Source organism: the organism of the source record quoted next, unplaced genomic scaffold (genome assembly GCF_019419815.1).
Source record: "Pyrus x bretschneideri cultivar Hongxiangsu unplaced genomic scaffold, Pyrus_bretschneideri_v1 Contig63, whole genome shotgun sequence".
Lineage (NCBI taxonomy): Eukaryota > Viridiplantae > Streptophyta > Magnoliopsida > Rosales > Rosaceae > Pyrus > Pyrus x bretschneideri.
The window spans coordinates 2,020,393-2,045,143 of record NW_025999802.1 but is presented as its reverse complement, the minus strand read 5'-3'; the positions used below and the strand labels follow the sequence as shown (position 1 = coordinate 2,045,143).

General features: G+C 34.4%; 4 protein-coding genes across 5 annotated transcripts; all 4 read right to left on the bottom strand.

Annotated features, from left to right (window-relative positions):
• Positions 1 to 1,432: 1,432 nt before the first annotated feature.
• LOC103947081 lies at positions 1,433 to 2,891 on the bottom strand. The gene is made up of 3 exons (XM_009357926.3): positions 2,074 to 2,891; positions 1,848 to 1,907; positions 1,433 to 1,736 (listed from the first exon to the last, which is right to left on the bottom strand). The coding sequence occupies exons 1-3, from the start codon at positions 2,795 to 2,797 to the stop codon at positions 1,618 to 1,620; spliced, it is 903 nt and encodes a 300-aa protein (XP_009356201.2). The 5' UTR covers positions 2,798 to 2,891; the 3' UTR covers positions 1,433 to 1,617.
• A 2,524-nt stretch (positions 2,892 to 5,415) lies between these two features.
• On the bottom strand, positions 5,416 to 6,803 carry LOC103947168. The gene is made up of 3 exons (XM_009358023.2): positions 6,068 to 6,803; positions 5,749 to 5,808; positions 5,416 to 5,486 (listed from the first exon to the last, which is right to left on the bottom strand). The coding sequence occupies exons 1-3, from the start codon at positions 6,801 to 6,803 to the stop codon at positions 5,416 to 5,418; spliced, it is 867 nt and encodes a 288-aa protein (XP_009356298.2).
• A 3,960-nt stretch (positions 6,804 to 10,763) lies between these two features.
• Positions 10,764 to 11,584, bottom strand: LOC103947079 (E3 ubiquitin-protein ligase RHA2A). Its single transcript, XM_009357925.3, has one exon. It carries the CDS (start codon positions 11,539 to 11,541, stop codon positions 11,029 to 11,031), a length of 513 nt encoding a protein of 170 aa, XP_009356200.2. The 5' UTR covers positions 11,542 to 11,584; the 3' UTR covers positions 10,764 to 11,028.
• A 9,313-nt stretch (positions 11,585 to 20,897) lies between these two features.
• On the bottom strand, positions 20,898 to 24,622 carry LOC103947076 (2-oxoglutarate and iron-dependent oxygenase domain-containing protein CP2). 2 transcript variants are annotated; one of them, XM_009357921.3, is made up of 9 exons: positions 24,173 to 24,620; positions 23,760 to 23,807; positions 23,360 to 23,536; positions 23,135 to 23,285; positions 22,942 to 23,028; positions 22,443 to 22,567; positions 22,077 to 22,195; positions 21,364 to 21,475; positions 20,898 to 21,270 (listed from the first exon to the last, which is right to left on the bottom strand). In XM_009357921.3, the coding sequence occupies exons 1-9, from the start codon at positions 24,461 to 24,463 to the stop codon at positions 21,235 to 21,237; spliced, it is 1,146 nt and encodes a 381-aa protein (XP_009356196.2). In that variant the 5' UTR covers positions 24,464 to 24,620; the 3' UTR covers positions 20,898 to 21,234. The 2 variants fall into 2 exon arrangements, 1 of the variants encoding a protein (XP_009356196.2); XR_007254040.1 differs by lacking the exon at positions 20,898 to 21,270 and having other exon boundaries at positions 21,363 to 21,475; positions 22,077 to 22,250; positions 24,173 to 24,622.
• Positions 24,623 to 24,751: the final 129 nt, after the last annotated feature.

Here is a 24,751-nt window from a genome sequence, read left to right as displayed (position 1 = left end):
GTGTGCCTTCCCATTTTTGATGCCCTCACGTGCCCTCTTGTTTGTGTGATCATGGTTAAGCCACATCAACAATTTATATTATTATTCATTTTTGTCTTATTAAATGTTGATGTGGCTTAACCGTGACCACACAAAATATGAGGGCACGAGAGGGCACATGAAATGGAAGCGCAGACAATCTTTGTTCGTCTATAAAAACGCCAGAGTTTGAAAGGTTACGCGTTGTGTTAAAATAATGAATTTAAGACAATTCTCCCTCCTTATTCTTTTGGGGGCAGATTGTCTGTCCTCCTGTTTGGGTGCCCTTTCCATATTCTCCTATTCCATATTCTCCTATTTGTGCGGTCACGGTTAAGTCACGTTAGCATTTTTTATTCTTATTACTTTTTGTCTTACTATCTTTATAAAAAAATCAATATAAAATATTGACGTGACTGATCGTGCAAAATAGAAAGAGATGACAATGACACCTACACAGGAGGGCATACAATCTGTCTTCTATTCTTTTTCGCCAATCAGCAAAAGACACAAACGTTTGAAAAATCAAACGGTCTAAAAGTCTTTATGTAATTAAGAGGGTCAGCCCAATGGAAAAGGACTCGAATCAATCAGTCCACAAGTTTAATGCTTCAAATGGTCTCATGTCTCACTTTAAACTATACAATCAACGTAACTACTACCGGTGGCTCAGTAATTGAGATGAAGTGACTTGTATTTTACCGGTATATCTGGTTTTGATTTTTAATGATGATGAATCACATTATGGTTTCCAAGAAAAGGTTGAAATACTTCTAGCTCTTGGAATAGTAGACGATCGTGGCAAAACCACTAATTAATTTCTTTTTAAAAAATAAAAAAAAATTGTTATTGGCACTTAAAAAATTTTATTTTACACTCCAAACTTTCTATATTTAGAAAGAAAAATACACTTGTGAAGAGTGTAGAATGAGATTTTTAGAATGCCAATAACACCTTAAAAAAAATACACAATCAAGATGATTGACATACCGTATCAAAGCCATCGACTGATTCTTTTTTCTAAAAAGAAAAAAAAAATACATAATCAACATGATTGACATGACAGACGTTATGTTGTAGACTTCCATGTTCAAACCTTTTGTTGTCAATTGTGTTGTTTATGTGGTATATACACATGGGCATGTAAAACATTTCGCTCGTTACATTTCGCGTAGGTTGTGTTGGTTGTGTTGTTTTACGTGATAATTTTATAAAGGAATTTGAGATAGAGAATTGTTATTAGCACATCAAAAATTTCATTCTATACTTCAAACCTTCTATATTAAGGAAGAAAAATACACTTATGAAAAGTGTAGAATGAGATTTTTGAAGCGTCAATAACACTTTCCTTTGAGATATTTCATGTGTTAGCAAAAATGTCAATCAAAACATTATGTTAATCGTGTTTTTACAATTTATCCGTAATAAGTGATGTAGTTCACGTAGTATTGAACACACAGTATTTTAACTGAATTATACATCCAAATAGAAAGAACGAAAAAATCGAGTTAATTTCTTTTAACTGACTTACAAAAAAGAAAGAAGGAAATAATTTTTTTTTCATGGAATTCACGTATCCAAGAATTGTTGACTGTTGGCTCAAGCACTAATTCGATTCTGCGGATTCTTGTTCGTGTTATCAGCTGCATTTCGTCTTCTCCGACATCTTCGGATGACAAATACAATTATACCAATGATAATTCCCAGAGCAATCAGACCTGAAAATGTAGAAACAAGATTTCTATCAGCTGCAACTCGGAACGAGATCGAAAAATTGAAAGAAAATAACAAGTTTGTCAATGTTTGTACAAATGCGACAGTAATATTACCTCCCACAACGATTGCAGCAATTATCCAGTTTCCTTCAGCTCTTGTCAATTCTTTGTACTCTGCATTTCAAAAAAAAAAAAAAAAAAAAAAAAGTGTAACATTAGAGAAAACGAAAACATAATCATGAAGCAAATTGCATAATTTAACGGTTAAATATGTGTTGAAGAATTTTAGAAAATTTAACAGATGAATCTAAACAACTTAAAACGCAATATAGGAACTGACCTTTTTGACAGATATAGGTGAGTGGCTTATCCATTGATTTTACTACGCATTGTTTACCAGCCAAAGAGCAATCTCTGCATTTAACTGACCATCCAACTTCAAAGCCAGCTTTCAATAGTTCCATGACGGCCTCATAAGAATTGAACTTCGTAGCATCTTTACGAAGATCGACAGGAGCCAACGAAATGACAGAGCATGATTTTTGAGGTTCATAATACGAGTAATCGCCATCATAAACAGCATAGACGTAAGTCCCGTTTCTTGTCAGGCAAGGAACCACTGTGTGATTAGCAGCTTCCGGCACGCTGCTGATGTTTGTTGAGCACTTGACGAACCGGAAACGACTTCCTGGGTTCCACCCATATCCCATGAATCGAGCATCCCGGACAAACCCGTTCGTTGTTTCGACAGGACCAGACGGAAGGCCGCAGGTTCCATTGGCGAGGTTGACGTCGACCAAACGGAGTGTGTGATCATAGTAGGAAATGTTGCGCACGTAGTATTTCCCGGGGAAAATCTCTAGGATGGGTTTGTTATCGACGCAAGAGAGCTCGTAACCGGAGTCGCCGCAGCCGGATGGATCGCCCTTGAGGCGAAAAGGGTAGCTGATGTTTTTTATTTCTCCGCATGAAGACGAACAGTTGGTTTGTGCTTGAATTTGAACGAAAAATGGCAGAATCAGCAGAGAATAGAGAAGAGAAGATGTATATTGGACCGTCCTCATGATTATATTATATGCTTTTGCAGAAAAGTTATGAATCTCAGAACTTTGGGTAAATAATTTCGGATGAAGCTCTGCATATATTATATATAGTCTTCTGGAACGCCTCATAATTGTTTAGGCGTGTTGATTTTTATCCAAAGTTTGGAACGCCATGGCCCATCTTCTTAAAGGAAATCTCCATTGATGTTCCACTGTTAGTCAACGAAAGGGAGAGGGTCAAAATTTCCAGCTCCTCGTTGTGGGTTTTTGTCCTTTTTTTTTTTTTTTTTTTTTTTTTTAGGGAACTTTAGCAAAAAAATTTCCAGTACTGTTTACTTTAACGAAAAATTATATTTTTACACTAAAAAATCAATCATAGTACTATTCATTTTACCGTTTATTTTGTCCTTATAATTAAAACTCAAAATTTTCAAACTATTTTTCGTTAGTTTTTCTTTTTTCTAAAGATAGTAATGACTGTAACTAGTTGCCTACAATAACTGTTAAAATTGTTGAGTGACATCTTTGTAAGTCCACACCCACATTATATTTTAATAATTTAACCATTTATTTTTGAGATTTTCCTTTCAAGTTATTTACACAAAAAACAATCAAATCGATGATAGTCATTTTAGTGTTTGTATAAAACACAATATTCTTCTATTTTTCCTCACTACAATACTGTTGAATATCTTGATTGTTATGGATTTGTTTGAATGATCTATAAATAATGAATTGAAATATAAACCGTTCAAATAATTAAAATAATTACATAATAGACATTATAAGGTGTGCCTCAAACATAATTTCATTTGCAAAATTGAGGTAAAACAAATGACCAAGTAGATTGAAGCTGAAATAGACTAAAAGAAGACAAAAAGATGCAGCACCGACAACAAGAATCTGTATACTTATAGATTTAGCGTTTGACTCTGTTTTGCGTGCATAATACTTTCTCTTAAAGAGCACGACATCCCGAATTGAACACACTGCTTAGCTATGAAGTTCAATGAATTAAAACCATCTGATGTCGTTTAGACTTCCAAAAACGAATTTTAGAATTTCTAATTAAAATAAGACGTTTCGTTTTTTGTCCGATTACTTCTTTTACATTCCCTAAGATTCTCCTAAACTTCTCAAGATTCGAGTTAATTATATTTAAGCCTTATAACTGATGTTATAATCGATATTTAAGAATTATTGAAATAGTGTATTTCAAAATCTGATGAATTTCTAAACATTTTTCTTTAAAGACTTACGTTGATATCCTTTTTATGCTCGTGCAGCGTCAGAAATTCCTCGATAAAAGAGTACGCAAAATTTAAACTTAAGTGCAACTAGTTAACTCATATTCATGGATGTCACAGACACGTTATTTGAAAGTTGAAGACTGATGCTGCGGTGTCTTGAAATGGATAACCACACAGTGTGTCATTTAGCTGCCCATACTCTGGAGAAATTTTTGATTATGATGGGAACACGAGTGGTACATCATGTGTTTTTATGTAAGTGATGGAAAATTTTATTTTTTAAGTTATTAACTTTTGAACACACATATCTCTTACTATTTATATAATAACACGTAATATATCACCTCGTATGTTGATCACACAAAATAATCTCTTTATAGTCTGCCTAGATTTTTAATATGCAACTATCCCGTCCACCCCAGGATTGAGAATTTCAAAGGTCAAAGTCAATTCCCCATTTTCCATGGTCCTCATCCATAGACGCCACTCATCAATCAAAGCTGAATTTCAGTAATTCCCACTTCCAAAGAAGAGTGAGGATCCTCACCAGAGCTTTTTGTCAGGATTCCATGAATCTTTCAATTACATATGTTTATCATATATTGTACGCTCAATTTTTATTAGATATTATTTATATTCAATTTTAAATAAAAAATTTACAATGATTTCAGATCACACGATGATGAACGAATGTGATTTGAGGATTCTCGAGATCCTCATAAAGAGAATTCGGCAAGGATCCTCACATTCCAAAGGAGAGAGGATTCCGATGATCCTCCAATTACATCAATTCATCGTACATCGTGCAACAAATTTTCGTAAAGTACTGTTTATATTCAATTTTAAATAAAAAAAAATTACAATGATTTTTTACCGCACTATGTACGATAAACATAGGTGATTTGAGGATCTTCGCCGAATCCTCCAATCACATCTGTTCATCATACATCGTGCGGTCAGTTTTCGTCTGGTACTGTTTATATTCAATTTTAAATAAAAAAAATTACAATAATTTTTAATCACATGATATACGATGAGTGAATGTGATTTGAGGATCTCCAATTTTTTTCACGCTCCAAAGAATACCAAAAGCCAAAAGCTAAGGTCCTCAAAGCACTTCCTAGAAACACTTTTTGTAGCAAGTATTTCTTCTGCTAACAAGTTTTTTTTTGATAAATTTGTTTAATTGTAAACACATTTTAATGAAAACTAAAATAGTATCATGGAAAAGCATTTTCATTGTTTCTATATCCCAAAACGTTTTTAAGTTTTTCTAAAAAATATAATAATAAACGGTTTTCAAGTCGGTAGGAGATTATACTCTTTTAAGAACCAGTTTATAACAAGTGGCCCAATGAAATGAGGCCTATTTGGAAATATATACGTGCCTCAATGGCCAATAACTAAAGAACTAGACCAAGTATCTGAATTACACGCATCAACAAACACCGCAAAAGCATCTGAATTTACACACATAAACATACAAATGTTAAGCTCAAGAACTGTTGATTTCTGTCGTCAAGGACTGCTGATTTTGATTCTGGAGATTTCTCTTGGCTTCGTTTCTAGTTCTACGACATCTTCGGATCACGACCACCATTATAAGAATTATACACAATAGACCAATTAGAGCTGAAAATGCAGAGAGAAGATTTCCGTCAGTTGCAAACTGCTATGGCTAAAAAAATTGCAAGAACAATTACAATGGAATAAATAGAATACCTCCCACACCAATTGCTACATATATTAAGATTATTTGAAGTTCTGTGGGTTCTTTGCACTCTGCATCGACAAAAATCACAGTACTAGATGTTAAAATATTTAAAAGTTTAAGTGAAAAAAAAACGTTTTTGACTGTTAGAGAACATTTTTAACTAATTCAAAAGCAACCTCAAACAATGACTTTACATAAGCAAGAGATAAAACTAATCACAGTCATAAACTTAAGGCATACACATAATTAGTTGTATATTCATCCTTGATGAGTTATTATGTGACTGTCACACGTACTGTCACGTGTTATTGTAGATCGGATACTAACCTGTGTAGCATTCGTAGGTAAGTGGCTTAACCCATGAACTTACTGCGCATTCCTTAGCCAAAGAGCAGTCCCTGCACTTAACCGACCATCCAATATCAAACCCGGCCTGCAATAGTTTCATGACGGCTTTGTAAGAAGTGAACTTCATGTCCGGATGATAATCTACCGGAGCCACTGCAACAAGCGAGCATTGAGGGGGATAATAGTACTCGGGGACATAAACAGCATGGAAATAGCTCCCGTTTGTTGCGGCCAAACATGGAACCCTTGTATAATTAGCAGCTGTTGGCAGGCTGCTGATGTTTTTGGAGCACTTGACGAATCGAAAATGACTGGCATAATAGATCACAGCTCCTCGGAACCGAAAATCCATGACTTTCCCGTCCGCTGTTTTGACAGATCCAGACGGAAGGCTGCAGGATCCGTTGGCAAAGTTGACGTCGACCAAACGGAGGTTTTGATCATCATATGAACTGTTGTGCACGTAGTATTTTCCCGGGAAAATTTCTAAGATGGTTTTTCCGTTCACGCAAGAAAATTCATGGTCAGGATCCCCGCAGCCAGATGGATTGCCCTTTAGACGAAAAGGGTATTTGATGTTTTGGACTTCTCCACATGAAGTAGAACAATTGACGGGTTTACGATCTCTTGCTTGCGCTCGATGAATGAAAGCTAGAAAAATCAGCGCAGAAAAGAGAATAATAGTTGAAGTGGTAAATGAACATTGAACCCTCATGGTATATTATATACGTATGTCTTAGCAGAATAAGTGATAACTATGAACTTCAAAATTGGAAAATATCATAGCAATCCCGGAACAAGTAGCTAATACTTTTATATTTCCCAGATAGTCAACCACTGAAAGTGTCAAACACCCAAAGTACGTTTTGAGCCCCATCCATGCTAGTGTTTTCTTATTTCTTCAGCTTTTTTTTAATTAATAAATTCTATTTATGTGAAATAATAACGTAATGATTTTAGAATCAAGGAAGTTCGTGCAGAAACGCGTTATGTGGAAGTTGTTGATCCAAAAAGTCTAAGTCGAGATCGATCGAGTTAATAAAAATAAAGGAATTTGGATGATCTTCAAATAAATAAAACAATGTCCATATTATTCTAATAGAATTCAAAGGTCGACGACAATTAAGCTCCCTTAATTAGCTTATTCATTTGCCAATACACTACCGAGTATAAGTTTTCATGAATATGCCAAATATCAGAGCCAGCGATGAAGTGTCTTTTTCCGAGTCGAAGAGATGCACAATAAACTTGAATAAAGTTGAGGTTCCACTATAAAAGTAATTGGTAATCTAGAAAGTAACTCAACTTACTTACAAACTTATGCAAAGTTCCTCCTCCCATCAATGTGAGATTCATTCTCAACACGCCAAGCCTAACACGTGTACAACACAACGGAGCAGCGTGGAGCGCGTATAACTGTTTGGCTTCATATGTGAACAACCTACTATGATACTATGTAAAACTTTAGTAGGCTAGGTTTTCAGTTGTTTTTGCATACCCCATTCAATCGAGGGTTGCTTGTATTTAGAAGATCATAAAGATTGACATCATCAGGTTTGAAACACGCTATTTACACGCTAGTGTGAAATTCGAACTTTATAACAGCATAATAAACTTATCTAACAAACATTCAAAATATTCTTAGACTTAACATACTCTCTTTAAGATAAGGAAGAATCACGCACACAACAGGCTTAGAGTTTGAATGTAAATGGGAAGTCTAACAAAACCAACATCAAAATTTTTCGTACTCACCACAGAGTCACTAATGGTTAAAAACCAATTCCATGTCACAGAACACATTCTGACACTATGTGAATTACAGATGCTAGTCAGGAGATGATAAAATATTTCTTTGAGTCTTCCGATCATCGAAAAAATAAACTGTCACGATGAAGTCACCAACAGATTATTTTTTGGGAGTTTTAACGAAAAACTCGCGGTACTGTTCATTTCAAAGAAAAACCATATTTTTACACGAAAAAGTCAAACTTGATACTATTCACTTTACCATTTATTTTATCTTTATCGTTAAAACTAAAAGTTTTCAAACCCTTTTCATTAGTTTTTCTTTATTTTTTTTAAGGAAAAAAAACCCCTTTTTGTACCATTGAAAATTGTAGTGCAGCCTTACAGGTGTCACTCTATTTTCTACCCTCGCACTCCTAACTTTTTACTCTAGTGAATTGAAACAAAAAAAAAAAAAAAAAAAAGGATAATCAAATTACAAGTCACAAACTAAGGAGCAGTAAAGATAAAGAAATTATGAGTGCAAAAATCACTATCCAAATATATATGATTGATTCTCAAATACAAAGATTTGTTAAGTTGCATTCAAAGATTAGGAGGAGAGAGAGAGAATTCTCCTCAGAATATTCGAATTTGGAGCATAAGTCCGTAGAAGTTCTGAATAAAAAGTGAGAATAGGACATGCCGCAAGTTAAAAATTTCTAGCTGGCAGTTTTCAATGTGCAACATACTTGGGTTTAGCATCATAGGCACTCTTGATTTAGCCATGATTCATTTGGGATGATTTTTCATATGAACATGTATATTCTAGAAAAGTACCTTTAGAAAGCGTTTTTTATGATCTTAGAAGCAATTTAAGAATTTTTGTAAAATGTAATCACTAGCGTTTATAACTACCGAACAATGTTTCAAATCCTATCATATGCAGTTTCAAACATGCTCGTGTTTGGTCCGAACATGGTGTTTACGAAACCCTTTAATAGGACACTACCAAATTATGAGCATAATAAGACTACTGTTGAAAGCTATTTCATCCCATGGGCGTACACTTGCCAGTGCCCTTGCCCACCTGCACATGTTGCTTGTCTTCCACAATATGCCCTATTTCCTCCTAAGCTCTCTTAAGCCCCCTACTAAGAGTTATTTTCTGGAGATGAAGTTAAAGATCAAATGACTATTGATAAGTTGTCGATAACATTGGTAGACACGATTGGCTTTTATAAGCTGTAAATTACATTATCGATATAAAATTCATCCTTTAATAAGGAACAGACGTCATGCACATAAAATTTTCATCCTAATTTAATACATAGAACAACTATATTACAAACTACAACCAAACATCTAGAGTTAGAGAATAAGCTTATTGAACCTATGGGATGAAATAGCCTTCAATGGTTGAGGTTTAGCCTACCGCCGCTTAGGCAGGAATTTTTCTTTGCATTGTATCGCTTGACCAATCGAAAAAGGCTAGTAGAGTAGGTGTCATATCCTTGGAACCGATAATCCCTGACATTCACTTCCGTTGACAGAAGGCTGCAGCTTCCGTTTGCACCAAAGGAGGATTTGATCATCATATGAAATGTTGTGCTTAGTACTTTCTCGGGAAAATTTCTAAGATGGTTTTTTCCTTTCACTCAAGCAAATCATCGTCAGGATCTCCGTAGCCGGATGGATCGCCCTTTAGACGAAAAGGGTATTTGATATTTTGGATCTCTCCGCACGAAGTAGAACAATTGACGGGCTTTAGATCTCTTGCTCGAGTCCTCCTCAGTCCTCAGATGAATGAAAGCTAGAAAAATCAGCGCAGAAAAGAGAATGGTAGTAGTTGAGGTACTGGTAAATTAAGATTGAACCCTCCTCAGTCCTCATGATATATACCAAACTAACATCCAAATTCATTTTTTAGTACAATTGAAGATTGCAGTACGGCCGTACATTTTGCCTCTCGAAATGATGTAATTAGATATATCTTCTCGGATAAAAGATAAGAAATGTTATCAGTACAACAAAAATGTCATCCTGCATTCTTACATGTACGAGACGACTTTTACAAGACGTAAACCATCTTTGTATACACCATTAGATTGGATTCGAATTTGGGCTTAGAGAAGAAGTCCAAGAGTAAACGGCACAATTAAGAGATGTGGTACGTTTGAAAGTTTTGGTTTGCTTATCTTTGATGTGCTAAACACTTAATCAACTGGTATGTGTGGTTAGTTAGGACGTTGGTAGGACTATAGTTTGTTGACAATGTTTTGGGCTTTGCAATATTATTGATTGACCATTATATTTTGGGCTTTGCATTATTTAATGACCGGCCCATTTTTTCTTTTCAGGAACCAACCCTTTCGTAGTTTATACTTTTTCACTTTTTTTTTTCCATTTTTAACCTTCTCCTAGGGATTTCATACCGTCTTTAAAAATTTCGGTGGAATAGAAATGAGTGCAGGTTTTGGGAGAGATTTCAACATGCATTTTTATGTGCGTGCACACTTTTATTTACGAAAATAAAAGAATATATGCAAAGAGGACATAAAGAAATATTTTCCTATGTTTTTACATATTGCACATTAGACACATTTTTCTTTGCTGAAAAGACACTCATCATTTTTGCTTCCGTAAACATGAGAGTTTGTTTGGAAATATTTTTAAAATGGTTGAAATTGTTTTTAATACAAGAAGTACTTGAATTGTTTTGAAACCCCAAAACATTTTCTTTAAATATTTTTTCAATTTTTTAAAAGCACTTATTTCCAAACGAGCTTGAATTATGTTCTAATAATAAGTTTCTAATCATTTTAAAAACACTTTCAAACAAACCTGAATTATGCTCCTGTAGTAACCTTCCCTAATTTTTATTTACCATTTAGTCACGTTTCTAATCTTAATTTTCATCACAGAATATATAAAAAAAAAATGGAGGTAAACACAAAGAAATCACTCTTCCTTATTTAATTAGCAACACGAAATAGTTACAGCCGTAGGAAAAATAATTAGAAGGACCAAACAATAAAAAAGAAAGTCTATGGCCAACAACCCTCTAAAATATAAAAAAATAAAAGGAAAATGGAAAAAAACGTAAGAAACCACCGGCAATCGTCACGACTCACAATCCATAGGCAGATTAGAGTGGATATCAGTGGTGGATACCATGTGAACATATTTATGACGTTAACATCCATTGATTCTCAGCTGATGGAAAACCAGAGGAGGAGGTCGCGGGAGAGTCGGCGGCGCGTGAGCGCGACGCCATCGCGGTGTACGACGGGAGAGCGGCAGAGAGGGCAATTGAAGTTGAGGTGGTCGAGCCAGGAGTCGAAGCAGTGCTTGTGGAACACATGGCGGCACTGGAGCATGCGGACCTGCTCACCATCCCCCAAGGTGCACAAGCACACCACGCAATTGCAATCCCCTGCGGTGGCAACGGGGTCGTCGCGGTCGTATGGATAGGATAAGTGGCGGTTGAGGGCGAGCTGGTCGGACAAGATAACGAGGCCCGCGAGTCCCGAGCCCACGGCCGGGGCGGCAGAAAGGCCTTCGTCGTAGTCTGAGCCTGGACTGGGATGGGGGCTGAGGCCCAGAAAATGGAGGAGGGCGAGGAGGGAGGACCGGAGGTGGTTGATGGAGCTGGCGATGAGTGCGATGAGTAAGAGGGGGATGGAGTCGGACGAGACGTCGTTGAGCTGGCTTTGTAACCCCATAATAAATTAATGAAGTATGAATCTGTGATCTCTCTCTTTGTATCTCTATATATAGTCTATAGATACATACATATACTATATATGTAATAAAAAATGTGGTAATTTTATGTTAACTCTCAAGGACCATACATTTTTCCTTTGGTGGATGTGTGTGTGTGTGTGTGTGTGTGTATTTGGAGTGAGAGGATAAGTAGTTGATTATGTTGTGAAGGTGGGATAATACATACAGCTATATGTATATGTGTGTGTATATATATATATATATATATATATAAGAGAAATACCAGGCAGAGGCGGAGGGGGTGTCTCTTCTGTAACTTAATTGTCCTTTTACTTAAAAAAAAAAAACTAATCTTTATTATTCTAACATTATAATTCGAATTGTTCATTTTTTTTATTATTTTAAAGATTGTATACAGAAAATCATTTAATTTGGACATTATTTGGTCATCCATACATGTTAAATTAACAAATAATTTCAATATCAAGTACCATGATGAACCATCCATTTATTTTATACATATTAATAGCTAAAAAATAGCCAAATTAAATAATATTTTACATATATAATTTGGGAATTGTTATTGGTATTTCAAAATTCTCATTCTACACTCCAAACTTTCTATTTTAGAAAGAAAAAAACACTTTTGAGAAGTGTAGAATGAGATTTTTAGAGTGCCAATAACACTTCCCTATGATAAAAAATTAACAAGTCAAATTATAATAATTAGATGATAAATATCTGTGTAATCGTAATTGAGAAAAATAATTATTTTCCTTAAAAGAATAATTAATTTCCATAAAAAGGACACAAGCATTATCCTATTCGCACCGTCACCATGTGGGTTGGGTTCCCCCCCCACTCCTCTCTCTTATTTGTTTTCTTCCTTATTCCTCACATCACCAATTTTCGATAGTGATTTTTCACCAATTTTTTTTTTGGGAGTTTTAATGAAAAGCTCACGGTATTATTCAATTTAACGAAAAACCATATTTTTACACTAAAATGTCAATCCTGGTACTATTCATTTTACCCTTTATTTTATTCTTATCATTAAAACTCAAAGTTTTCAAACCCTTTTCATTAGTTTTCCTTTCTTTTTTAACATCTCAAAATAAGAAGATTAAAGATTACTGTGAGAACAAATATGTGTATAAATCATTTTCTTCTTAAGTCTGATTGTTGTATAAAGCAATCCTTTCACATTGAGTGAACTCCGCACGTGAACCTTTTATCGTAAATTTTTCTTCTGCGAGAGAGTAGCTTCATAGATAACTTTATCTAAAAAGACAGGACTACATGCAACAAAAATATCAAAATATTGGAGTCCCAAACATATTAATTACAAGTAATTTAAAATTTTCACATGATCAAAATCGCATAACTATCCCACCGTGAGCCGTCATTTAACTCTATATATGAAAAGGTACACCAAGTATACAAAATCCTTTGGAGCAATTTTGGTGGAGGAATCTATATATAATCGTGCGCTACAAACAAGGCATTCCTCAGCCCTACATAAGTACTATATGATCATGTTCTCAACATTTCCTCCAGATATTTGGACATCGATATCTCAATCGGCTACCAAGCGAGCTGAAGTGCGTATGAGTAAGAACTAAAACATATGTACTTTGATAGGCTACTTCATTTCTGGTCGATCGATCCTTTTCTGGACCTCCATTGCACCACTGTACAAGAAAATTAATCAAATTAAAGAAGAAAGATACTTCCGATTACGCGCGTTCTGCCTTCATTGTCAGATGTGTACGAGATACAATGGACTTAAAAGAAAGAAACAAGAGTTTGGAACCCTAATTTACTTAAAGTTTAACTCCACATAAAACTGATCAATCGACAAACTAATATTCATATACGAGAGATTATTTAATGGTAAGTTCTTGCAAGCGTTCGATATCTTCTTAGTATTTCTTTCTCACTCGGAGTTCAAAATCAAACAAAGACATATATCAAATATCCACATTAATAAATGGTTTGAGTTATGACGTTTGCATGCAAAAATAATGTCGTTTTATCATGTAATTAGGATGACCATCTGTCCTACTGTCCTGGTTATTGGCAGCTAGTTGGTACGTATGTATAATCCAAGTTTGTGAATTAAATACAAAAATATCTAGAGGACATGAAAACAAACACAAGAAACCCTAATTAGATTGATGTTAATTTCATCCCCACTCCTCATGAAAAATAGGGAAACTGCAGGTGTGCATGCCAAATTGCCAACTCCCAAGCCTAATCATGCATGTCCATCCATGGGGTTTCTCATCATATCTACTCTGGGTCTTCTTGAATGATTCCTGACAATACGAGGAGAAGGATTTTTATAAGGAGAAATTAGGTTCTCATTTTTCATTTTGCTACTCTATTGATTAAAATCTCATTCATTTTCAATTTTTGATCAAGGTCTTTGAGTATTAATAACATCATTAATTGTTTCAATAATAAAATATTTTTTTATTTCTAAATATATTCATTTAATGTTAAAAATGTTACAATTAGTATATTTATATTTATGACTAAAAATTTTTATCATATATTTTTAGTTTTAGTTTGTACCCATTTTTAATTTGTATCAATTTTCTTTTCAGTTTTAATTTGTACCCATATATTAATTTCTTTTTGTGCCCATATTTTTTAAAGTTTATTTGTATTTGTACCCATATTTTTTTTATTTGTACTTTTTATTTTCCAAAATGTACCCATGCTAATTATACGTACCCATTCACGTAAAACTTTTTAATCTTAAAATGTACTCATATTTAAATATACCAATTTGTTATATGTAAAATGTACCCTTTTTTTTATATATAAAATCTATTCAATTTTTTTTCTAATCCATTTTTAAACTTATATGGGTACATTAATTCTTTTTTCTTTGATTTAAAAATGTATCCATATCAAGTTTAATCGAAAAAATTTACTAATGTTATTAACCCTAATTTTTTTTTTTTTTTTTGTGATTTTGAAGAATGTACCCATGTTTTGATACAATAATTTTTTTGGTTAATTTTGATGAACATACCCATGTTTATACACACACACAATAGTATATTTATATTTTAATATTTTTAATCCCACAAATTATGGTTTTTTATTTAAAATCTCATTTATATAAACAACTAAAATTTCTAATTTTTAATTAAAAAAATATAGTAACGTACATAGAAATAAATTATCACATTAATTTCAGGGACCTCGATCAAAAATTAAAAACCAACAAGGTTTCAATCAAAGAATATTCATAAATAAGGACCGCATCCAAAGTCTCCCTTTTTATAATGAGTATTGTGACACCATGTTTTAATCCATTATTAAAGAGTCACCTCAAGCCAACAACATTTTTTTTTTGCGTGAAGGCTAACCCTCTAATGATTTATTCTGTAGAGAGCATCTTAATGTCATGTAAGTTGCTCTTCAAAAAGAACCATTAACCAATGAATGTAGCTTGTGTACGAAATTACGAGTTGCCGTCCATCCAATATACTCTATCTAAAATCTAACCCAATCACAATCATAATCCTAATGAATATGAAAGTTTCTTTGATCTTTATGAAATTTCGAAGCATGCATCACACTACAGAACTAGTAGAGCGGAAGCTCAGCCCGTCTTAGTCTGAATATGGCCATGCATGGCCCATATCGCCACTAGCTAGTTTCGTAAAGTCACCATTTTATTCTTTTGAGTTAAGAAAACCTATTTTTCCTAACATTAATGTGTGATTGATACATTTGATATTTATAAGATATTATTAAGGGAATATATATCTCTTCATCGTTTATTTAACTTAGGCTTCTATTTGTAAGTGGTGAAATAACATGATAATTAGGATATCTTTTCCTTTAACTTACTAAATTTTGGGGTTTAAACTCTTTCTTTTCCATATAGATTAGTGTAGAATAAATTGATTTCTTGGTAAGTGGTGGATTGTTTTAGTGTTTACATAAAAAAAAAATTAAAAAAAAGTTAATTTCCATTTAATTTCTTTTATTCGCATTAAAAAAATAAATTGATTCCTTGGCAAAACACTATGGTTTGAGTAATTTATTAGCTAACTTAAGTTTAAAATAAAAGAAATGTTAAGGGGACTCTCTCAATTCTCAAAAGTGAAACATTTCATGGATTCTCTGTCACTTCATGTTTTTGGCACAATGTTTTCTAATGTTATCTTGAAAATTGATATTAAACTGTGAGGTGACAGAAAATTCACAAAAAAATTTACTTTAAGAGAGTTCTCCTAGCATTTATCTCAAAATAATTGTATGTACTGTTGATAAAGCCATGCTGCGTTATAGGTGGTAATCAATATAAAATTATTCAACAGGTAAATGTCACATTTACATACCTTGAAAAGAGATGATAGCAAGTTGATAAGGAAAAAATAATAATTAAAAAAATAGAAAACAGGGAGCACGATAACAAAAGTCAAATCTTCTTCTAATTTTAGTTGGAATTAGCCACATTAAGAAATACTGACCAACTGATATGAACTTAATCAAGTTGATTAGAGGGACGACAGAGTGCTCCACTTTTCACACCTAATTTTTGAATATCTTCTCCCTTTAATTTAAATTAATTTGATATAAAATACGCTTTTATAAAAAATTTAAAGTATTAGTAATTAACTATCCATATCCACGATATTATGTGTATGAACTCAAATTTTCTCACCTTTAACCACAAGAATATTTCTTTCTTTCTGCTAGATTAGGTCGAAACAAGAACATGTGATCAAATATCCTAGTACACAGGGTATTAGCTTTCACTTATGCGTTTTAGGTTCGAAATTCCCTTTTTTCCTAAATTATTGTAATAGTTTCGAATCCTTTCATTCATTTTATAATAATATATAAAAATTAAAAAAAAAAAAAAGTGTAGAAACAAGAACATAACCAGCACAGCAGCTGCATTGGGTGGCAGGAAAATCAGTTGAAAATGAAAAATAATTGTCAGTAAGATATCCAACATGTATATAAACAGACATGTGATTCCGACCATAATTAGTGATTAACTAATGACAAGCATTGGGCGGTGGGATTAGACAATAATCAAAGACATGGAGTAAGATTTTTCCTGATCTCCGCTGACTAATTAATCAAGTATATGTATTAAAAATTGAGGACTAAACCTACATATAAATTATAATTAGTAACCCCTGTGTGTGTTTATTAATTGATCAGAAAGAGAGAAAATATAATTAGAAGATGCATGATGCAATCTCCACCGTCCACGAAGATCCACGTATCCGCCGACCACACTGTTAGTTCATAGTTACCAATTTGCCATTTTTAATATTCCAAAATACCCCAAAGGCATAAGCTGTTTTGCTGTTGAGAATAATTATCATTGTTCTAAAAATCTCCGTCTAGGTGCTAGGTGACTAATCACCGTCTTGATTAATGCTTAGACGTTTGAAAATTAAGAAATGACGTCTAAACCTACCGAGGCGTCCACCTAGACCACCTAGGCACCTACCAAGACCAACCTAGACACTCATCTAGGCTGCCTAGGCACCCGCCTAAGCACATGCCTAGGTTGTGAGTGCCCGCCTAGACCACCTAAGCATCCGCCTAGCCTACCAAGGCACATGTCTAGGTTGCGACTCACTTCAACAGAAAATATATAACTTTCATTTGCAATTTATTTATTTTTTTCAATAAATTGTAATAGACTTGTTGAATACTTAAATGAACACACATTATATACTTGTTTCCCATGTTTTAATTATGTTCCAATAGCTCATAATATATATGTCATTTTATTTTGTAGTTTATGATGAAATTATATATATTTTAAGTATAAATAGACACTTATTTACACGAAATATAATAAATTTAATTAAATCCGTTTAATCTACCTAGGCCTAGTCTACCTAGGTATCCGTCTAGCCGTTAGGCCCCAACCCGCGGTCCAATTCATGTCTAACGTCTTTTAGAACCTGGATAATTATTAAGCAATTAAAAATGATAAAGTGTAAATTTTGGGTTTATGTTGGCTTGTCAGCTTCCCTCTTGTATGTTTTAACCCTACGAATGAAGGAAGATTTTTTATAAAATGAATTCGCTGTTACCGCAACGTTTCACTCTAATTACATAATATCATGTAAGATTTTTTGTTGTCGACATAAAATTGCGTTATCGGTTGAAAACGTCGGCACAGTAGGCAAGCCGTTGCTCTCCTATGGATGTGGTCTCAATTCTCATTATTGTTTTTGCCCCCGTAAAAGTACGTCCACCTCATTTTGTTGCTCACTTGGACAACTTTCTTTTAGCTTTGGACGTATTCATAGGACCACGTGATCGATCACCATTTATTTTCTTCAACAGAATACGCACTGTCCCTTCAACGTTGATGGAAGACAGAGGCAGATTGTCCGCCCTCTTATTACCATGCCTTCTTCATCTCTTTTTATATTGTGCGGTTAAACCACGTTAATATTTTATATTAATTTTTTAATAGAGATAATAAGACAAAAAGTAATAGAAATATAAAATGTTAACGTGGCTTAACCGTGACCGCACAAATAGGAAAAGATGGAAATGACATGGTAAAAGGAGGGCAAACAATCTGCCTCCGATGGGAGACTCCAAACGATGTTCCAAAATAATACTGAATAATACTAATAATCTCTTTAAAAAAGAAAAATGAAAAAGAAGTGTGGGCAATTTAATTCAAAAGTACGAGCCTTTTTAGTATTTGGGTGCAATGTTGAACTACCGTCACTTTTTTTATCACTTTCCTTTAAAGCATTTAGAAAGAGAATTTACATGTGAAGGTAACTGTATTACAAATTAATTACGCAATATCATGTTAGTAATTAAAATATATAATAGGCTTAGAATACTGTCACTTTGACTTTCCAATTGCATGTAAATTTTTCACAACAGAAATAAACAATTGGTGCAAACTTGATATAGAATTGTTAAAAAAATACGTAAGTCGAGCATAGAGCTCTATTATAAAAAATAAAAAAAAAAAAAAAAAAAACCTTTCACACTCGCGAAAACGTGTACGAAAGGCTAGTTCATCTAGAAGTGAGGGAACTCTACTATTCACATCAAATGTGCAAAGGAAGAGCTAAACCAACTCGCTCTCTAAGTTGTGTCGGAAATTTATATTATAATATTTATTAGATATTATAGTATTTAATTTCAAAATATTGAATGAAAAAATTAATCTTGTTTATTCTTAAGTGTTGCGTCTGATGCAAATGATGCAAAGAATTGCATCATATTATTTGTAAATTGGGACGTGTAGTTTGATGAGTGGTGTAGGTTACATAGATGCAAAGTTGCATTTTACACCAAACAACACAATGGGTTCTATATAAACCCATAAAACCATTATCATTAAATATACAAAATTAAAGTTAATTTTTACTCTTGAGAAATAGGGTTTTTTCATTCTATTTCTCTTATTCTTTGTTTGTCAAATTCCGAGTTGTGTCTTGAGAGCACGAAATATATAAAGTTCTCCAGAGTCTTAATATTGAAGTGCTTCAACTTCGGATTATAGATTGTTGAATCTTGGGAGACGGACACCTACTGAACTACAAACACAAGAGTAGGGGTAAAATTTTATCTTTACGACATTGTATTTATGCAAGCCTCAATCTCCAAATTTGTCAGTTTTTATAACTTTCTCTCTAGTTGCTTATATTAATCTCATATATAATTAATATTGTAAATTTCTTTATAATTATTATTATTGAAATTATATTGTTATTTTTCATATTTTCTAATATTACTCTAATAAATTCAATTTATTTTATTGGAGATGCTCTTAAAGCGAAAGTGATCGAAACTCCTATTGTACCCAATCAAAACCTTATCATAAACAAAAGGTGCATAAGGGTGCCCGATCTATTGTCCAATTGACCAAAAAGTGCCAATCGCACACGTATTATAATTTAGTCAAAAGTAGTTCTTATTAGAAGGATCGAGACAATATATGATTGAGGGGAAATAGTGATATCGACAGCGACAATGACAACGACGACAAGTAGGACGGTATATTGGACACCGTAGCAATGAATTAAAGTAAATTAATCACAATTCCTCCAAGAAAAGGGCTTTGAAATCACATTACAATTGTACGATGACATCCCCGGAGGAACAGTCGAGAAGGAAAATGATATATTTATTAGCAGGAATCCCTTTCGGATGCATTCTTTGTAGATCCTTCGAGAGTCGACAAGAATCCCAACGAAATTTAGTAGGTAAAAGAAGATGACTTGGAAGATCATTCCCTACTTCGGTATGACTTGACAGGGCCACCTAAAGTAGAAAATTTATTAATACATATGACTAAAATATGTTTACGTGTCTCTATGATAAGGATCTCTTCCACCTAATTTTCCTCATCAAACAATCTGAAATATTAAAATTTGATCCAATGGTTAAAAACACGGATCTACTTTAAAAACTATAATAACTTTAACTGTTAGATCAAATTTTAAGGACCCGAATTTTTTGATGAGGAGGAGAAATCATCCGGATCCCTTTCCGTTTCTCTAATTGTAGGTGCCTAACAATTGTGTTTAATTAATTAATCCATCCTGCTAACTTCACCCTATTAATAGCACTAACACTACTTTTATTTTGACCTTTACCTATCATGTGAGACATTTTTCTAGGTGCTGGTATTTAAGTAGTACTCTACGTATTATAATATATGTAAGATAAATGATATATTTTTTCATGTCCTTTAATCTATTTTGTATCACGTAAAATATCCGCTTAAATACCCATCACTTGAAAAAATTTCTCCAGTTACCTAAGTCACTTTGTTTCTCAACGAGTCAAAAGTGTCACCGCCTCTCATATTCAGGTGGGAGATTGTGATCGGATGGATGACATTGTTCCATTTGTGGGGTAATGTGGGAAGAATGTTGAAAGGTTCATACACGCATAAGGACCTTTGGGATGTGGATTTCAGCAACAATCCACATTTGGTTTCAAAGCTCTTTGACTCGCTTGCTTTCTTAAACCAATTCCTTAAGAGAAAAAGAACTACAGAAACAGAGAAAGCATGTTTGACTTTACTACTTTGGTCAAACTAAAGATGCCGTTGAGTAAGATTCAATAGACGGTTAGATGGTCTTTCATGGTATCAAAGCAGGTTTTCTGAATTTTGAAATTCACGAGATTTGTATGTGGATGGTGGGAGAGAAACTTACAACAGAAATGCCGTTGTTGGGGTATCCAACTCAATCATGCAATGTCAAGTACTAACTTTCCTGTATATCAATGCCTGCGTGACTTAAAATACAATCAATACACCCTCAGCGGCAAACCCCATTATTAGGTAAAAAGAAAATAATTGCACATCGAAACCTTTCAAATCAAAAGGAGAAGCAGAGAACTATATTGCAAGTATACTCCTATCAACTCAAAGCAGCCATATGCAACTACATAAAAAGGACACCACACATCACAGTTACTTGTCGAGCTGTGTAGCACACCGTAAAAACACAACAACACCGGCCCCTTTCATATTACTAACAAATGGCCCGACTGTAGTCTCTATAAATGGATGGAGTACGAATTTGAAAACAGACACGAAAAACTTCTACGTGCTGATAAGGATGAGTAAATTTACAACTTCACAAGCAAAAGTTGCACGATGAACAGGTCAAGAAGTATCGGTAGCAAAAACATACAAAACAAGCAGCTCAAGAAGCGGTTTGTCCATCTCTCTTGAGTATTTCCTGGAAAATACAATCAGATGTCAGAAAAGATTAACTAATGCCAAATATAGGAAGACGCTGATTTTTCTCTTTCTCATATCAAATATACTGTACCAGTTTGGTTGCAGCAATTGATTGACGCTGCCTCTCTTTTTTCTCACGTTTGCACTCTCCACACCAGTTGGAAAAATCTTTCTGATATTTCTTCAGCTCTCTAAACACCGAACTACAAGAAGATTGGGGATACAAAGCGAGTAAATTGGTAAACAAGAATGCATAATTGAGATAATCCTTGCAGTAAAACCCTATGTTTTGACAGTTTTACTGTAAGCCTACCTAGAAAAGCTTCTGCAAAACTAATTGTCATTATATCAACCAGCATACAGGCAAAAAACTCCTAGAACCTAATGAGACCAAGATCCAAATGTTAGCCTTAAATAATTCCATTAATTTCTTAGATGATATTTTCTGTAATGTATGCTTACAAGGCCATTCAGTGTGATTACAATGTGCACAATCAATTGAGAAAACAATCGAGAACGAATGTTTAGGAGAAATCAACCGTGTGAAACCCGGATATTCCAACATTTCACCTAACTCTACTTAAAGACCAGTACTCTTAATGTTGATTTTGCACATGCTTTATTGTATACGCAAGCAACATTACTTGATATCAAACCATGAATGAATTGGTAAGTTGCATTCACTGGATACTTTTTCCACACAGAGCAGGTACTAAAAAGTTTGGGAGATTGTGATATTCATAAAATCTTTAGGTTAGGTTTCTTGAATTTCTTGTGTGGGGGACTAAAGTTGGAGAAAGGTACCTTCTGCACCATAATAGTAAGTTGACTCGACGCCCCAATGTTGTGGCTCTAGCACCATGCCGATGGCGACCATGATGAAGAATGGCATGTCCCGGAACATGAGTATAATCAAAGATTTCCTATATGTAGAATTATAAAAATTCCAAGGAAAAAGTTCAATACATACATGGTAAACTGTACAAAAATAAAAAGATATATTATAATGAAGAAAATATAACTAAAAAAAATAAACATGCAACTTACCATTTATCATATATTAGAATGATATCAAATATGATACTCCAAAGCATTTGTATTACTAAAAGATGAAAAGTGTGACCCTAAATAAAAAATTGTACCAAAAATTGATCATAAAGAATAGCATACCTCAGATTGTGTCTCTGAATTAACATGTTTATCACATCGAACACCTCGAAAGAACAAATCTCCACCAGAAAATTGCTTTCCCAAGCAAACATTCAAGGTGACTTCTGAATCATCCACATGAAAACCTGCAATATAAAGCTGTTGTGGATTCATAAAAGCTTAACGCGCTATAAATCTAGCGCACAGATGCTTAAGATGAAGACAGACATACATTATTGAACAAATCGGACACAATTATGAAAACATAAATAAATTGGACACAACTATGAAAACATAAATAAGGAGAAATCATATCATATCAGCTAGACCACCAATCAAAAACTGTTCTGAGTAATTATAACCAGCAGAAATATAGAGTGGAAATGGCACACAGAGAGAGAGAGAGAGAGAGAGAGAGAGAGAGAGAGGCTTCAGTACAAATGCTTTTTTTTAGTTTCAGTACAAATGCTTTTTTTTTTGAAAAACTAAATCCAAAACTTTTAGATGGATGAGCACCTACCAAGCTCTACATCCCTATCACTTCCATATTCAACAACGAAACCGTGATGCGTATCCAAGGTGGATCCGCCAACTTCCGGGAAGAAAACTACATAAACCCAGACAAACAAAAAAACGAGTATAACATTAGTTCTAATCTTTCACATATAAGAACTTTTTCTACTTACAATTTCACAATATTAGAGATGAAATACCTTTAGACAAAGGACGTATAAAATCCTCCATCAACTTCTCAAGCATGGTTTCCAGGCCAAAGTCATCAAGAACACAACCGTATCTATTCATTGTATTTGGTCGCATGATTCTGAAATTTGTCTCATGGACCCACCCTTCAAAATTTTCCACCTAAGAAATCAAAATTTGATAAGAAAATAGAAAAAAGTAGCTCAAAGAAAATTAACTTATATCCAAAATGATACCTCAGTTAATAACAATTCACAGAAATCCGGCTGAAGCATTTCAAAGGTATAAACTCCAGGAGAGGGTTCAGACAGTATATTTCTAAAGCTATCCTCTGTGTTCTCACTGATTGCTCTGAGAAATGAGGGGACAAAGAACTTTGCAGCTTGCAGCGTGTATAACTCCCTTCGTAGAGGCTGTAACGAGGAAGGACTGATTAAGAAGGAAATTATTTAAGTTTGTTGACATGAAAATGTGACTAAATGTCTTATGCAGAAACCTCAAGCCCTCAACTCCAGGAGTACCAAAAGAAGGGACTTAGCCTTAATGACTGCAACATCAATGGCAATCCATAAATGTGTTGTTTACATATTACAGCAAGTTTCTAAATGTCAACAGCATATTACCCATTGAACGCACCTGATAGTGTGTGATGATTTTCTGCCTGTATTCTCGATGTCGTTGAACCTGTTTATTCAAACAGAGAACATATGAGCCTTTCGGGAGCACAATAACTCCGCATTGACTAATTAACCAGAGCACATTGCCCCTGCCGGTTCTGACTATATGTTATTCCTACCCAAGCTTATCTCCCTCGTCTATGCCTCAGAATTTAACACAGGAATTGAAAATCCACATGAATCGTTTCTGGAGAATTCAAAGAAATTACACATTCTTCCGCAATCGTAACTGAAGCAAACACATTTCACACATTTATCCAAAAATTAAAATTCACATAACAAGAAATCCAAAACTTCCAAAATTCTAAGTCATTTTCAGTTTCCTGCATTTACCAAATTCCACTTCTAAAGAGATAGAGTCTCATGACTTACACGAGTGCGTTCGCTCTCGGGCGAGTACCGGAGGAGGATGTCCCTCATGTACTGGAGCTTGAGGTCACGTGAGGCATTGAGCATGGTGGGAGGCAAGTGGCGCTCCAGCGAGCTGAAAAGCAAGGGACTGAACTCCAATTGCTGCAGGTCCTCGTAGCTCTCCGCCTTGTGCTCCTTGTTCGGCATCAGCCTCAGCCTGTTCGACAAGCTCATCACGCAGTTCCCGTTGTTGCCGGCGCTCAGCGTTTGAGGCGGTGGCCTCCGTCGGTCCGCCGCGCCGTCCGTAGCCATGGCCTTCGACACTTCGTGAGAGATATTTGGGGATTTTCAGAGAGATAGATGACTGAATTGGCAGAATTTTGTTCGGGTTTTGAAGAATTGAAAATTGAACAAGATGAAGTTTGAGCTGCAGGTTAGGGTTTGGGGTTCCCCTGTGGTGTAGTTTGTTGGTTAAACAATTTACAGTGGACGCCCCAGCTGGATCTGAACGTAGGGTCCACTTTGATGACGTGGGGTGGTTTTTGTTTTAGTTGTGGGGACGCTCTGACGTGGAGTGTTGGAAACTTATCCACTAATTTT